We start from the raw sequence: 13610 nt of genomic DNA on the forward strand, positions 1-13610 counted from the left end.
TGATAGTCTCAGCTCCTCCTTGTTGGAACAGAACCTGTTACTTCAGGCTACCTCATAAGGTACTGGCCTTGAGGATCGGCTGCCTTTGGCGGAGGGAATGGGGGAGAATACCTACTATGGCACAGCAGGTGGGGATGTACAGGGTCACAGAGCGTACATACCAACAGCCAAGGCTGACCCTTAGTATCCGTGGTTGAGGCTGTCTCCTTTAAAACAGTGTAGGGCATCACGGACATCTTCATTACTCACTAGCATACACACATCGGCCCTACCAAGGAAAAAGCAAGTTTCACTGGTGGTCCTTTCTTCAGCACTCTCCCATCTTACTTCTTACATGTTCTGCTTGTTCTCTGTCATTTCAAAGGGTAAGATAGAAACCAGTTTAAAGCCATTTATAAAAGAGACTGTCGGGAGTTCCCTGGTGGCCTAGTGGTTAGGATTCTGGGCTTTCGCTGCCGTGGTCCCAGGTTAAGTCCCTTGTTGGGGAACTGAGATCCTGAAAGTCGTGCAGAGGGGCCAAAAAAAAAAAAAAACTCTCTGTTACCACCATAAAGTAATGTTAGTTATTGCAACATTTAAATGCTATTATATTGATATTCAGTGTTATTTCCCTAGCATGTTACCATGACATCAGTATGTCTTTCATTGCTGCCCTATTTTGAATTTTGGAATTTCTACATTATGAGTAATTTCTGACCTTTGAATTGTTGACCTTTAAAGATACATACTTTTCAAAGGATTAGGATAGAGATTTGAGATACCATTCTAAAAAGAAGAAAGAACTTATATTAGAAAAGAGCTGAAGATTCTCAATTGAGGTACTTAGAATGTTAAAATTAGTATTCAGTAGTTTAGTATACAGCTGTTTCTTAAATTATTATAAATATTGACACTTAGAGGTAATTTTTTCATTTTTGTTTTTGATATTGTAGCTGAAGAAATTAAAAAGCTACGTAAACAACTGGAAGAAATTCAAAAAGAAAATGGCCGATATATTGAATTACTGAAAGCAAATGACATATGTTTATATGACGACCCCACAATCCACTGGAAAGGAAATCTTAAAAACTCAAAGGTCTCTGTTGTGATTCCCAGTGACCAGGTTCAAAAGAATATCATTGTTTATTCCAGCGGGAGTCAGCCTGGTGGAAATAGCCAGGGAACAGCTGTTCAGGGGATAACCTTTAACGTTGGGCATAATTTACAGAAGCAAACTGCCAATGTGGTACCAGTACAGAGGACTTGCAATCTTGTGACTCCTGTGTCTATTTCTGGAGTTTACCCTTCTGAAAACAAGCCATGGCATCAGACCACGGTTTCTGCATTGGCTGCCAACCAGCCTGTTCCTCTTTGTCTTCCTGCTACCATTTCTGCTCAAAATATTCTTGAGGTTTCCACCTCCGAAAGCGAGTCGAGTGTGCTTGGTGCCAGCAGTGGTTCACTGATGACTGTCCCTGTCGGGCCTGTACCACCCCAGCATCATTCATTGCACACATGTCTAAAGGATCAAAATTCTTCTGAAAATAAGAATGGGCAAGAGAGCCCCAAATTATTGAAGAAAACAGTCCCTTGTGCCACAAGCATCTCCCCCAGCTGCTCAGCAACTGCCACTAAAGGACACGAAGGAAGCAAGTCCTGCCTGGGCGTACAGGAGTGCAGAAGTGACTTTCAGACCACCTCTGTTGTTTCTGTTACCACGACAGTCTGCTCCCAGCCTCCAAGATCTGCAGGTGATTCTTGTCCAGCGAGCATTAGCAAGGGTGCAGACTTGACAAGTGTTACTGCGGTGGTGGCCCCATCTGCCCCTGGAGGAGGGGAGACCACCACCCCTGTGAGCACCCTTTCTGCAAACCCTGTGGACAGTGGTTGGACTCTTTCTTGTTCTTTGCCTTCTTCAGCTGTTAGTGCTTCAGATTTGAAAAACATTAATAGCCTTACCCGAATTTCCTCAGCTGGAAACACGCAGACGACGTGGACTACTTTGCAACTGGCGGGAAACACTATTCAGCCCTTAAGCCAGACATCATCTTCTGCTGTGACTCCGGTATTAAATGAGTCTGGTACTAGCCCCACCACGGCCAACCACAGCAGATGTGTGGCTACAGGCGTCAACTTGAATAATTCCTTTCCAGCAGATGGGCAGCCAGTTGAGCAAGTAGTTGTAACCTTGCCTTCTTGTCCATCTTTACCTATGCAGTCACTGATTGCCCAGCCACAAGTTAAATCTCAGCCTCCAAAAAGTATCCTTCCATTGAATTCAGCAATGCAAGTGATTCAGATGGCTCAGCCAGTTGGGTCGGCTGTTAACGCAGCTCCTGCTAATCAAAACGTTATCATTCTTCAGCCACCCAGCACCACCCCGTGCCCAGCAATGATGAGGGCAGAGGTTCCCAACCAAACAGTGGGTCAACAGATAGTAATCATACAGGCAACTAATCAGAACCCTTTGCCACTCCTCTCCGCTCCACCTCCTGGTTCTGTTCGACTCCCTGTCAATGGAGCCAGTGCTATCATAGGGTCTAACAATTCAGTGCAAAATGTTTCGACCCCACAGAGTTTTGGAGGAAAGCACCTTGTCCACATATTACCAAGACCTTCATCTTTATCAGCATCTAATTCAACACAGACTTTTTCTGTAACCATGTCAAACCAACAACAGCCTCAAACGATTTCTTTAAATGGACAGCTCTTTGCTTTGCAGCCTGTCATGTCTTCATCAGGAACTACAAGTCAAACCCCTATGCAAATTATTCAACCCACCACCAGCGAAGATCCAAATACCAATGTTGCCCTGAATACATTTGGCGCTTTGGCCAGCCTCAATCAAAGCATATCGCAGATGGCTGGGCAAAGCTGTGTACAACTGTCTGTTAGCCAGCCTGCCAATCCTCAAACTGCTGCAAATAGTCAAACCACCCCAGCTAACTGTGTTGCATTAACAACAGCTGTAGCATCTCCCGTGACAACGGAGAATTCAGCCACACTACCCAGTACGTATAATCTAGTGACTACTCCCTCAATGAACACTGTAGCTTGTTTGCCTAACATGAAGCCCAAAAGGCTGAATAAGAAGCCGAGTGTCAAGAAACACGTAGCCACTAATAAGTCAGCCTGCACCCTGAATCCAGCCAGAGACGTGGGTAAGTTAGACTGCCCCAGCACTGAAGGCTCCACAGAGCCATCGTGTAATGATGGACTTCTGGACAGCCTCCCTGGTGTGTTACCATCGGTCACTATGTCCCAGGTAAATAGTGTAAGTGTTTCTGGCTCACATTCTTTGGATGTTCTGAATTCTGAATCAGTGATACCTGAGTCCATACCCAAATCTAAGTCAGCAGAAGAGTCTAGCTCATCCTCCCAAGAATCTGTAACAAGTGAACATTTTACAATGGCCCCAGCAAAATCCAAAGATTCTCTCCCCGTTTTGCAACGAGAGACATCTCAGGATAAGCCAGCAGCTAGTTTGGCATTGCCAGCTGCTGCCAAATCCTGCACTTCAGCCAACGTGTTGATCTCGTCTGCGAACGATCCCCACGTTTTGGTTTCTCAGGTTTCTGATTTGTCGTCTGCTACGAGCACTGCAAGTACTGACTGTGTTTCTGAGGTAGAAGTCATTGCTGAACCTTGCAGGGCTGAGCAAGGTTCATCAGCTACAGTGCACACCACAGGTCTCTTAAAGGGGCAGGGTTTAACTGCACTGCTCTCTGGTCTTGCTAAAGAAAAAGACCCTCAGAAATCACCTCTTTCAGTCCAGGTGGACCATCCTGACTTTTCTTCAGAAAATTCTAAAATAGTCCATTCAAATGTTGATTTACATCCCAAACAGGAGCTATTACTGATGAGCAGTGAGGACAGAGATCCAGGACAGCATCATTCCTGCATCTCTGATCAGGAGGTTATTAATGGTTCTTTGCTTACCAGTAGGCAGGCTGACTCCCCCATGTCAACCAGCTCTGGCAGTAGTCGTAGTTTCTCAGTTGCATCCATGCTTCCTGAAACAACTAGAGAGGATGTCACCAGCAGTGCAACGACTAATACGTGTGACAGCTGTACCTTTGTAGAGCAAACTGATATAGTTGCTCTTGCAGCAAGAGCTATTTTTGACCAGGAGAACCTTGAGAAGGGAAGAGCTGGCGCCCAGGCTGATATAAGGGAAGTTCCTTCAAAGCCTTCCGAAGCATCCTCTTTAGAGGGAGACCAGCCTTTCAAAACCCAGATATCTAAAGAGAATGGCCCAGGACAGGCAGAAGCGACACCAAATGAATTTAATTCTCAGGAGTCAATTGAAGCAACTGTGGGTCGGCCCCTTGAAAAACCAAGTTGTTCTATAGGGATGAAAACATCAAATGCCTCTTTACAGGTTTCGACTTCTCAGCCGCCAAGCATCACCAGTTTAAGTGTGAACAATCTTATCCATCAGAGCAGCATCAGCCATCCTCTGGTCAGCTGCGCTGGTTTAGCCCAGACTTCAGAGCCAACAGCTGCTCCTGCCACGGTTAATCTGACGGTTTCATCTAGCTCCTATGGCAGTCAGCCTCCTGGCCCATCTCTGATGACCGAATACTCCCAAGAACAGCTCAGTACTATGGCCGGTACCATACCAAATCCACAGATTCAAGAGCCACTCTTAAAGCCAAGTCATGAAAGCCGTAAAAACTCTGCTAAGCGTGCTGTCCAAGATGACCTTTTACTGTCTTCAGCTAAACGTCAAAAGCATTGTCAGCCGGCTCCCCTCCGGCTTGAAGGTCTGTCCCTGATGAGCCGAACTCCAGACAGCATTTCCGATCAAACTCAAATGATGGTTAGTCAGATCCCTCCCAACTCGTCAAACTCAGTTGTGCCTATTAGCAACCCAGCACATGGAGACAGCCTTACGCGGTTATTCCCACCTGGTAACAACTTTGTGGCCCCTGCGTTGAGGCAAACTGAGGTTCAGTGCAATTCGCAGCCTTCCGTGGCTGAGCAGCAGCAAACGCAGGCCAGCCAGCATCTGCAGGCCCTGCAGCAGCATGTGCCAGCTCAGGGGGTGCCTCACCTGCATAGTAACCATCTCTACTTGAAGCAGCAGCAGCAGCAGGCGGGGCAGTTAAGAGAGAGGCATCACTTATACCAGCTACAGCATCACGCACCTCACGCGGAGAGCTCTGTCCACTCTCAGCCCCACGTCCACCAACAGAGAACCCTGCAACAGGAAGTCCAGATGCAGAAAAAGAGGACTCTTGTCCAGGGCACTCAGGCCTCTCAGCTTCCTCTACAACCCAAGCACCATGGAAGTGACCAATCCCGACCCAAGAGCGGTCAGCCACACCCCCACCATCAGCAGATGCAGCAACAGATGCAGCAACACTTTGGAAGCTCCCAGCCAGAGAAGAGCCGTGAAAATCCTTCCACAAGCCGCAGTCATCATAACCATCTCAGTCAAGACATCATGCACCAGCAGGAGGTGGGGAGCCGGCAGCAAGGTGCGGGGCTTTCTTCTGAACACGTATCTGGGCATAATCCAATGCAGAGGCTTCTGACTTCAAGAGGCATAGAGCAGCAAATGGTGTCCCAACCGAGTATCGTGACGAGACCTTCAGACATGACTTGTACTCCACACAGGCCAGAGAGAAACAGAGTTTCAAGTTACTCTGCGGAGGCACTCATTGGAAAGACATCTTCCAACTCAGAGCAGAGAATGGGTATATCGATTCAGGGTTCCAGAATTTCAGATCAGCTTGAAATGAGAAGCTACCTTGATGTTCCCAGAAATAAGAGTTTGGCCATTCATAATATGCAGGGTCGTGTGGACCATACTGTTACCTCAGATATCCGCCTTTCTGACTGTCAGACATTTAAGCCAAGCGGAGCCAGTCAGCAGCCCCAGAGTAATTTTGAAGTACAGTCTTCAAGAAATAATGAAATAGGTAACCCTGTGTCATCCTTGAGGAGTATGCAGTCCCAGGCCTTTCGAATTAGTCAAAACCCTGGTCCACCACCAATTGACCGCCAAAAGAGATTACCTTACCCACCAGTTCAGAGCATCCCAACAGGAAATGCTGTCCCACCAAGGGACAGTGAAAATACATGTCACCAAAGTTTCATGCAGAGTTTACTTGCCCCTCACCTGGGTGATCAGGTCATTGGGAGCCAGAGATCACTGCCAGAGCATCAGAGGAATACACAGTGTGGTCCCTCCTCTGCAATCGAATATAATTGTCCCCCAACTCATGAAAGTGTCCATATTAGAAGAGAGAGTGAGAGTCAGAATAGGGAGAGTTGTGACATGTCCCTGGGTGCAATTAACACCAGGAACAGCACTTTGAATATTCCGTTTTCGAGTTCTTCTTCCTCAGGAGATATTCAAGGTCGAAACACAAGTCCCAACGTTTCTGTACAGAAGTCCAATCCCATGAGGATTACTGACAGTCACGGGACCAAGGGCCACATGAACCCTCCAGTCACAACCAACATGCATGGGGTTGCAAGGCCAGGTTTGCTGCATCCGTCTGTGTCTCACGGAAATGCTGACCAAGGGCCTCCTGTACGTCAAACTAGTTCTTCAGTTCCCCAGCGATCAAGGCATCCCTTGCAGGACAGCAGTGGTTCCAAAATTCGTCAACCTGAAAGGAATCGCTCTGGAAACCAAAGACACAGTAATGTCTTTGATCCAAGTCTTCCCCATCTTCCTCTGTCTACTAGTGGCAGTATGATTCTCGGACGCCAACAACCCGCTACAGAAAAGAGAGGAAGTATTGTTCGTTTCATGCCCGATGGCCCACAAGTACCTAATGATAATTCAGCGCCTGACCAGCATACACTATCACAAAATTTTGGTTTTCCGTTTATTCCTGAGGGTGGCATGAATCCACCAATAAATGCGAATACTTCTTTCATTCCACAGGTTACTCAGCCTAGTGCCACTCGAACTCCAGCCCTCATCCCTGTAGATCCCCAAAATACTCTCCCCTCCTTCTATCCCCCGTACTCTCCTGCTCATCCTACACTGTCCAATGATATTTCAATCCCCTATTTTTCTAATCAAATGTTCTCGAATCCTAGCACAGAGAAGGTAAACAGTGGAAGTTTGAATAACCGATTTGGATCAATTTTATCTCCTCCCAGACCTGTTGGTTTTGCTCAACCAAGTTTTCCTCTTCTCCCTGACATGCCCCCAATGCACATGACCAACTCTCACTTATCCAATTTTAATATGACATCTTTGTTTCCAGAAATAGCTACAGCTCTCCCTGACGGCTCAGCAATGTCACCTTTGCTTACGATAGCAAACTCCTCTGCCTCGGACTCTTCCAAGCAGTCCTCAAACAGACCTGCCCACAACATAAGCCATATTTTAGGTCATGATTGCAGTTCAGCTGTTTAAATACTGACTGACTGTACATAAATGTAATGGGTGAGATTACAAATGTATTTGTGTGTGTATTCACACATGTGCACAGGAAGAGAGAGAGTGTGTGAGTGTATCTCCTTGTGTTTGTATAATCAATTGTCAGTTATCTTCTGAATGTAGGGAAGCCGTGTCAGAGATGAGGCAAATACTGGGTCGTCGAAAACAAATTATCTTTCATTTTTAACTGCATGGTGTACTTTTTAAATTTTCCAAGCAGATTTACATTTTCAAGTTTGATCTGTAATCTGACATTCCCTAGATATTAATCGCCTGGAAGTTGAGGGAGATCATCTGGGTGTGTCCTGGGTGGTAGGAAGGAACCTAGATTTTAAACTTGATTGTTGATACTTTGTAAAATAGTTGAGCTGATTGAGTTGCTTTCCAAAAATACAGACAGTTCGATGTAACACAATGGCTCATAACCCAGTACGGGCCAGTGTCAGCATCTAGAACAGTTTCTTAACCATGGCAGGTGTTGAATTAATGTAGAATGAATGTCCATGATTCAAGTCAAGCAGTTAGCAAATAAATGAGTTGTTTAATCAACCTGTGTTCCCAAGGTTTGGTTTAGGTAGAGGCTTCTTTCTTAATTATAACAATTCATAAATTATCTGAATGTCATGTCTTGTTCTCCAAATTAGGGAGCCATGTTATCCTTTAATGTGCCAAGATCCTGTAAAAGCAAAGGTCTTCCTTAAACAAGTAGCCTTAAAAGCGGAAAGCTAAAAAGCAGAGTACATAGATGTTCTCCATTTTGTACTTGCATTTTGCATCAGGCCATAAGGATAAAAGCAGTTGTATTGTGGAGTTTTGCATGTGTTCAGTTAAAGATTGTTTGATCCATTGAGTTTCGTTGTAGAATTCTCTTCTATTTATTTGATCTTGAAATAAGTTCTTTTATATTTGTTTAATCATTAGGGACTGATCAGTAAATAGCGTGTTTGGAATCTACACAGTTATTTGAGCCTTACTTTTAAAATATTTCTGAACAGAGTCTTAAGCTCTGTCAGTATTTTCATTACTGATATTTATATTTAAAATATGGCATTGTATATTGCATTATTACCCTTCATAGTAGAATTACAATGAGAAGATGAATTGGTTCATTATTTTTCCTGATGGTAGATGTGAAATGGTGCTTCAAAACCTTGTCTTTGCATATGTCCACGTGTGTGAGCGTGTGTGTACTCGGACATAGATTTTAAAGTATAAACTGGCTCTTTAAAAATAGGCCTGCCATCTGAAAATGAGGAATTGGGACCTGAGACCTGCTGAAGTGTAGAAGAACTTGATGTAGCGTTTTTTAAAAGCCCCGCTGAAGTTAATAATGAATTTTAAAAATATATTCAAAATTCATGAATTGAATTTTGAAAATTTAATTAAGAAAACATATGTACTCACATTCTCAAGCCCATTAATTTTCGTTGTTGTTATAGTCTGCCAAAAATGGGATGGAGTGGGAGATATAAACTGTTCTGTCTACTCTGTTAGCAAAGTGAACCCATGGACCAGAATTTTGTGTTTTTTTCCTTAAAAAAAAACCTCCTAAGGCTTGGTTAGAGCAGTTAACTCCAGTGAATACCTCTATTAAAGACTCAGCAAAAGGGTCATCTGTGCCTATAACTTAAAAAAAAAAACTAACTGGGGCTTCCCTGGCGGCGCAGTGGTTGAGGGTCCGCCTGCCGATGCAGGGGACGCGGGTTCGTGCCCCGGTCCGGGAGGATCCCACGTTCCGCGGAGCGGCTGGGCCCGTGAGCTGTGGCCGCTGATCCTGTGCGTCCGGAACCTGTGCTCAACAACGGGAGAGGCCACAACAGTGAGAGGCCCGCGTACCGCAAAAAAAAAAAGGAAAAAAAAAACCTAACTGAGTTTTAAGCTTTAACATTCAAGTTTTTCTTTGTTCTTGAAAGGTCCAGTCTGCTAATTGCAAGGACTGGTTTCAATGTGTTCAGCTATTCATTCTCCCTCCCTCCCTTCCTCCCTCTCTCTTTCTTACCTTGTCTTTCTGTCTCTGTCTCCCCCTCCTCCTCCTGTACCCGCCAACACACACACAGTGGCTGTTGAGTTCTGAAGAACTGGGGACTGTTAGAATTGGAACTAAGGTAACAGGCTAAGAAGAAGCTCGATTTGAACATTCAGTGGAAAGGCCCCAAGCCTGGTACTTGCAGATATTTCTCTGTTGCCTCGATTGTATTTTTCTGCTCAGCTCTGTTCAGAGGTAGCATTTACATTCCTCAGAGCTTTCATTCCAGGAATATAACACTTTGATCCCGAAAGAGTCTCTACCCCCTAAGTAAGGCTTATTTGACCATTGGAGGAAAGATATGAGCATCTGCAAATAATTTGGCTCCTGCTTACATATAGCTCTAATTATCTTACAGACATGTATGTATGTATGTAAGAGATCATTTTATACACAAACTCAATTCTGAAAGTGTTGAGAGCACAGTAATCTTACTTGATTTATAAGCACGAGTACATGAGGTTTTTTTTTTTTTTTTTTTTTTTCAGTACGCGGTCCTCTCACCGTTGTGACCTCTCCCATTGCGGAGCACAGGCTCCGGACGCGCAGGCCCAGCGGCCATGGCTCACGGGCCTAGCCGCTCCGGGGCACGTGGGATCCTCCCAGACCGGGGTACGAACCCGTGTCCCCTGCATCAGCAGGCGAACTCTCAACCCCTGCGCCACCGGGGAAGCCCGAGTATATGAGATTTACCAGCAGTATTAAGTATTTGATAATTAGAGCTACATGATCTGGGGGAGGAAATTTATTATTTAATATCTAACGAGCTCTGGATATAATTTTGGCAAAGGAATGGCAGAAAACATAGTCAATTTTTGTTATAGTAAATTTAATGTTATTCATGGCTTGCTAATATATGTCTATAGAATGTAAATCCATTTCCACAGATAAATTTGTAATTTCTAGAAATACACTAACAGGTAGGAGTCATAAGTGAGAGTCATTGATTAAATTGTTTCTCTCTCTTGTAGTGTTATTGATCACATAGAATCAGTTTCAGAAAGTGGTTGATTCCTCTAGACATTTTACACAGCAACTTCTGATGAGGTGAAAATTTTCAGATTTCCCATCATGTAAAAACTTCTAATGTGTCAATCATGGATAAAAGAAATCAACTTTGATGTCATTTCTTTTTTTTTTTTTTTTTTTTTTTTGGTACATACAGATTGTTTCGGGGTGTTTTATACTGCTCCAGGAAGTTTATTTTTATTTTAAGACCTTTGGGGTGTACCAGAGGTGGCACCCTTTTTCTAAGTAAGGAATGCAAATTCCAGAGTGATCATGCTTTATAAAATGTAATGTATCAGAACTTTGGGGAGAGAAGGACGAGGAAGGAATGTTCTTTTTCAGTGATTTTCAGTCACATATCAGGGTGAACTGCAATGAGGATCAACTTTTAAAAATCAGGCTTCTTAATATACAAAATTATTTAAACATTTTAAAGATAATTCATTTGCCTTGCTCTTGCCTTCTAACATTGGCCATTTCATGGAGAGGCTAAGATTTATACCCCCAAAAAATGTAGAAATACATTTTAATGGGAGTGAAGTTTTTAAAATTTGAGGAAGGGTAGAGACTCACTAATATGCATCTTCTTAGCTTTATCCTTCCTTTGATACATGAGTACTTAGGCTCTTATTTTCTTCCGTCTGCTCCATGTCAAACAGGTGGCAGGGAATCTGGTCATTTCCTCAGAAGGATGATTACTCCTCTGCCTTGAAACATTTATTGAGTCCAGTGTCTATTGGATCGGCGTGTGATAGGGACTCATACTTCCAAATCAGTGATTCCCAAATGCCTGCCTTTGGAAACCATTATATCTCCTATTCTATTAAGGGGCAACAAGAATTTCTCAAAACAAAAGTAGTTCACGACCGACTGAAAATGTTTAATGTGCCATATAGTTCTGTCCCTTGTTTGGGAGAGGTTTTTTTGTTTCCCCCCATGGAGGAGTAAAGAAAGGGCAAATGTGGTACCAAAATCAGACGGCTTTGGGTTGATATCCTTCGGAACCTGGAAGTCGTTGTTCTAATTCTGTTGTCTCTCTAAATCTGCCTTTGCCCAGAGATAACGACCTATGGCTGTGTACTTCCAGAGGGCAATAATAAATGATGATTTTATGATACCTTTATGCAAATTAATGGCCAGAAATTAGTTTCTTCTCCGATACCTTTTTGGCTGAAGGATACCATTTCTCCTTCCTCCAGAGTTCAACAGAAAAGGGTCCTTTTTTTACTTAACAATATCCTCCCTGCATTCTACACTTCCTGTGTGAACCTAAGAGTGTTTCTACTAGAGTCTGTGGGGGACATAAGGTTCAGATTGAGGCCATCCAGGTGTTCTGGGAAGAAGTGTTGAGGAACTTCTTGGACACAGAGCTTCTAGTTGTGCCCCCATGCCACTACCCTGAGACTGCACTTTACCTGCAACTGTGCCTCTGGTCCTAGGACCAGCCATTGGAACATACTGCTCACTCACTCCTCTGTTACAGCAAAGGACCGGCCGGGATGGTCCATGCTGTGTAATCAAACACCTAGACGACAAGTACAGCTGATGTTTCTCACTGTTGCCTTATCATTCTCTGAGCCATCTTTAAAGCCGATCTTGTAAAACACTTAGTAGTTAGATGCAAGACTCCTTTTAAACTCAGAGCTTGTATGTGGTGGCCATTCAACATTCTTCTTTCTAGATTTGCACAAACCCTGTCAACTGTAGTCATTTTCTGGCACATGCCTGTGTTCAGATGCTTCATAAACATGAGCCAACCTGGGTTGAAAATATTGGGGATAGTATCCAAATTGGTGTTATTTTGAATGACCACATAACCTGTCACTAGGGATCTCATGAGACATAGAAGACAACTCTTCATTTGTTAACACTTTTTTGAAAAGATGATTATTTTTTTCCCCTCAGTTGTGTACAGCTATACACCATACTATGTCATAGGAACTTAAAGTTTACTCCATGTCAGTCCCCTCTTCACTTTTCTGGACCTCTGTTCCTCCATCCCCTAAGTCTTAAAACCGTTTTTCATCTGTGAGGCACTGGACATGAGTATATTGGTAACTTTTAGGGGGAGTTGAACTGTTGATCTTCCAAGAAGAAAGGGACCAGACAGTGTTGCTTAAAATGCTGCAGTTGTGTTACTGTGAAGAAAAGATTTGCTTCCACTTTCAACAGGAGATTATATATATATATATATATATATACACACACACACACACACACACACACACACACACACACATATATTCATTTCAGTAAAAGTGGGTGGAAAAATCTGAGAACATAGTTACCTTCACAAATTATTTATAGATACACTGGGTGAGAAGCTTACTGTAGGGCAGTCACCAGAAAAAAATCTAACTGTAGTGCTTTCAGTAGTGTATGTAATATTTGTAACTATTCTCACGCCAGCAATATCTGCTGTGCACTGTGTCCTATTACTGTAAATTACCTGGTTTATAATTCTAATGGGAACTAATTTGTTTTGTAATAGAATCCAGAGCAGATATGTATAATATGGTCAGGATTGTCCTACAGTTGTAAATAAGAATAGGTCCTGTTTATTTTGACATCTTTTTACAAATGCATTGTATTAGGGTGTGAATATTCTGAACCATGCTCTTGTTTAAAGTTTTGAAATTTTTATTGGTAAATGTAACATTTTAATGGTTGTAATAATTATTTGTATAGATATGAATATAGTATTTTATTTAAGAAAATAAACTTTGCATTTTTGCATTGTGAATTCTGCCTTTTCTCATCATTGCCCGTGCCGCTTCAAACCTGGTATTAAAATGATTTGTCTTACATACTGAAGATTCATGTTCAGGTAATCTTTAAATTTTGCCAAAATGTCTGAAAATGATACCATGACACATTTCCCATGGGGTCGTGTTTCTGATCAACAAGTCAACCTCAGATAAATCATAATTATGATCAGCGCTATATTTTTGGAGTAAACTGTACACCTCTATATTTATTGTAAAAAGTAGAATTTCAGATCTGGAGAGAATTGATAGATGATTCAATTTAAACTCTCCTTGTGTATTTGTAGTGGCAGAAACTGAAGCACAAAACTTTGGGACAAGAATTAGGTCTTTCATTACAACTACCCACATCAACTTGTCACATCTCACAAGCATGAAGTTTGAGGGGAAAAGATGGGTTGCCGAGGATCTTGTGCAGTATAAA

General features: G+C 43.0%; 1 protein-coding gene across 3 annotated transcripts in view; it reads left to right on the plus strand.

Annotated features, from left to right (window-relative positions):
• USF3 (upstream transcription factor family member 3) overlaps positions 1-13164 on the plus strand; it is a 48146-nt gene extending 34982 nt beyond the window's left edge. For all 3 annotated transcript variants that reach the window (XM_073804219.1, XM_019923099.3, XM_019923098.3), the window contains exon 7: positions 933-13164. In XM_073804219.1, the coding sequence (XP_073660320.1) occupies positions 933-7363 (6431 nt within the window). In that variant the 3' untranslated portion in view covers positions 7364-13164. The remainder of the gene's footprint in view (positions 1-932) is intronic.
• Positions 13165-13610: the final 446 nt, after the last annotated feature.

The sequence above is a fragment of the Tursiops truncatus genome, chromosome 4 (assembly GCF_011762595.2).
Source record: "Tursiops truncatus isolate mTurTru1 chromosome 4, mTurTru1.mat.Y, whole genome shotgun sequence".
In the NCBI taxonomy this organism is placed as follows: Eukaryota; Metazoa; Chordata; class Mammalia; order Artiodactyla; family Delphinidae; genus Tursiops; species Tursiops truncatus.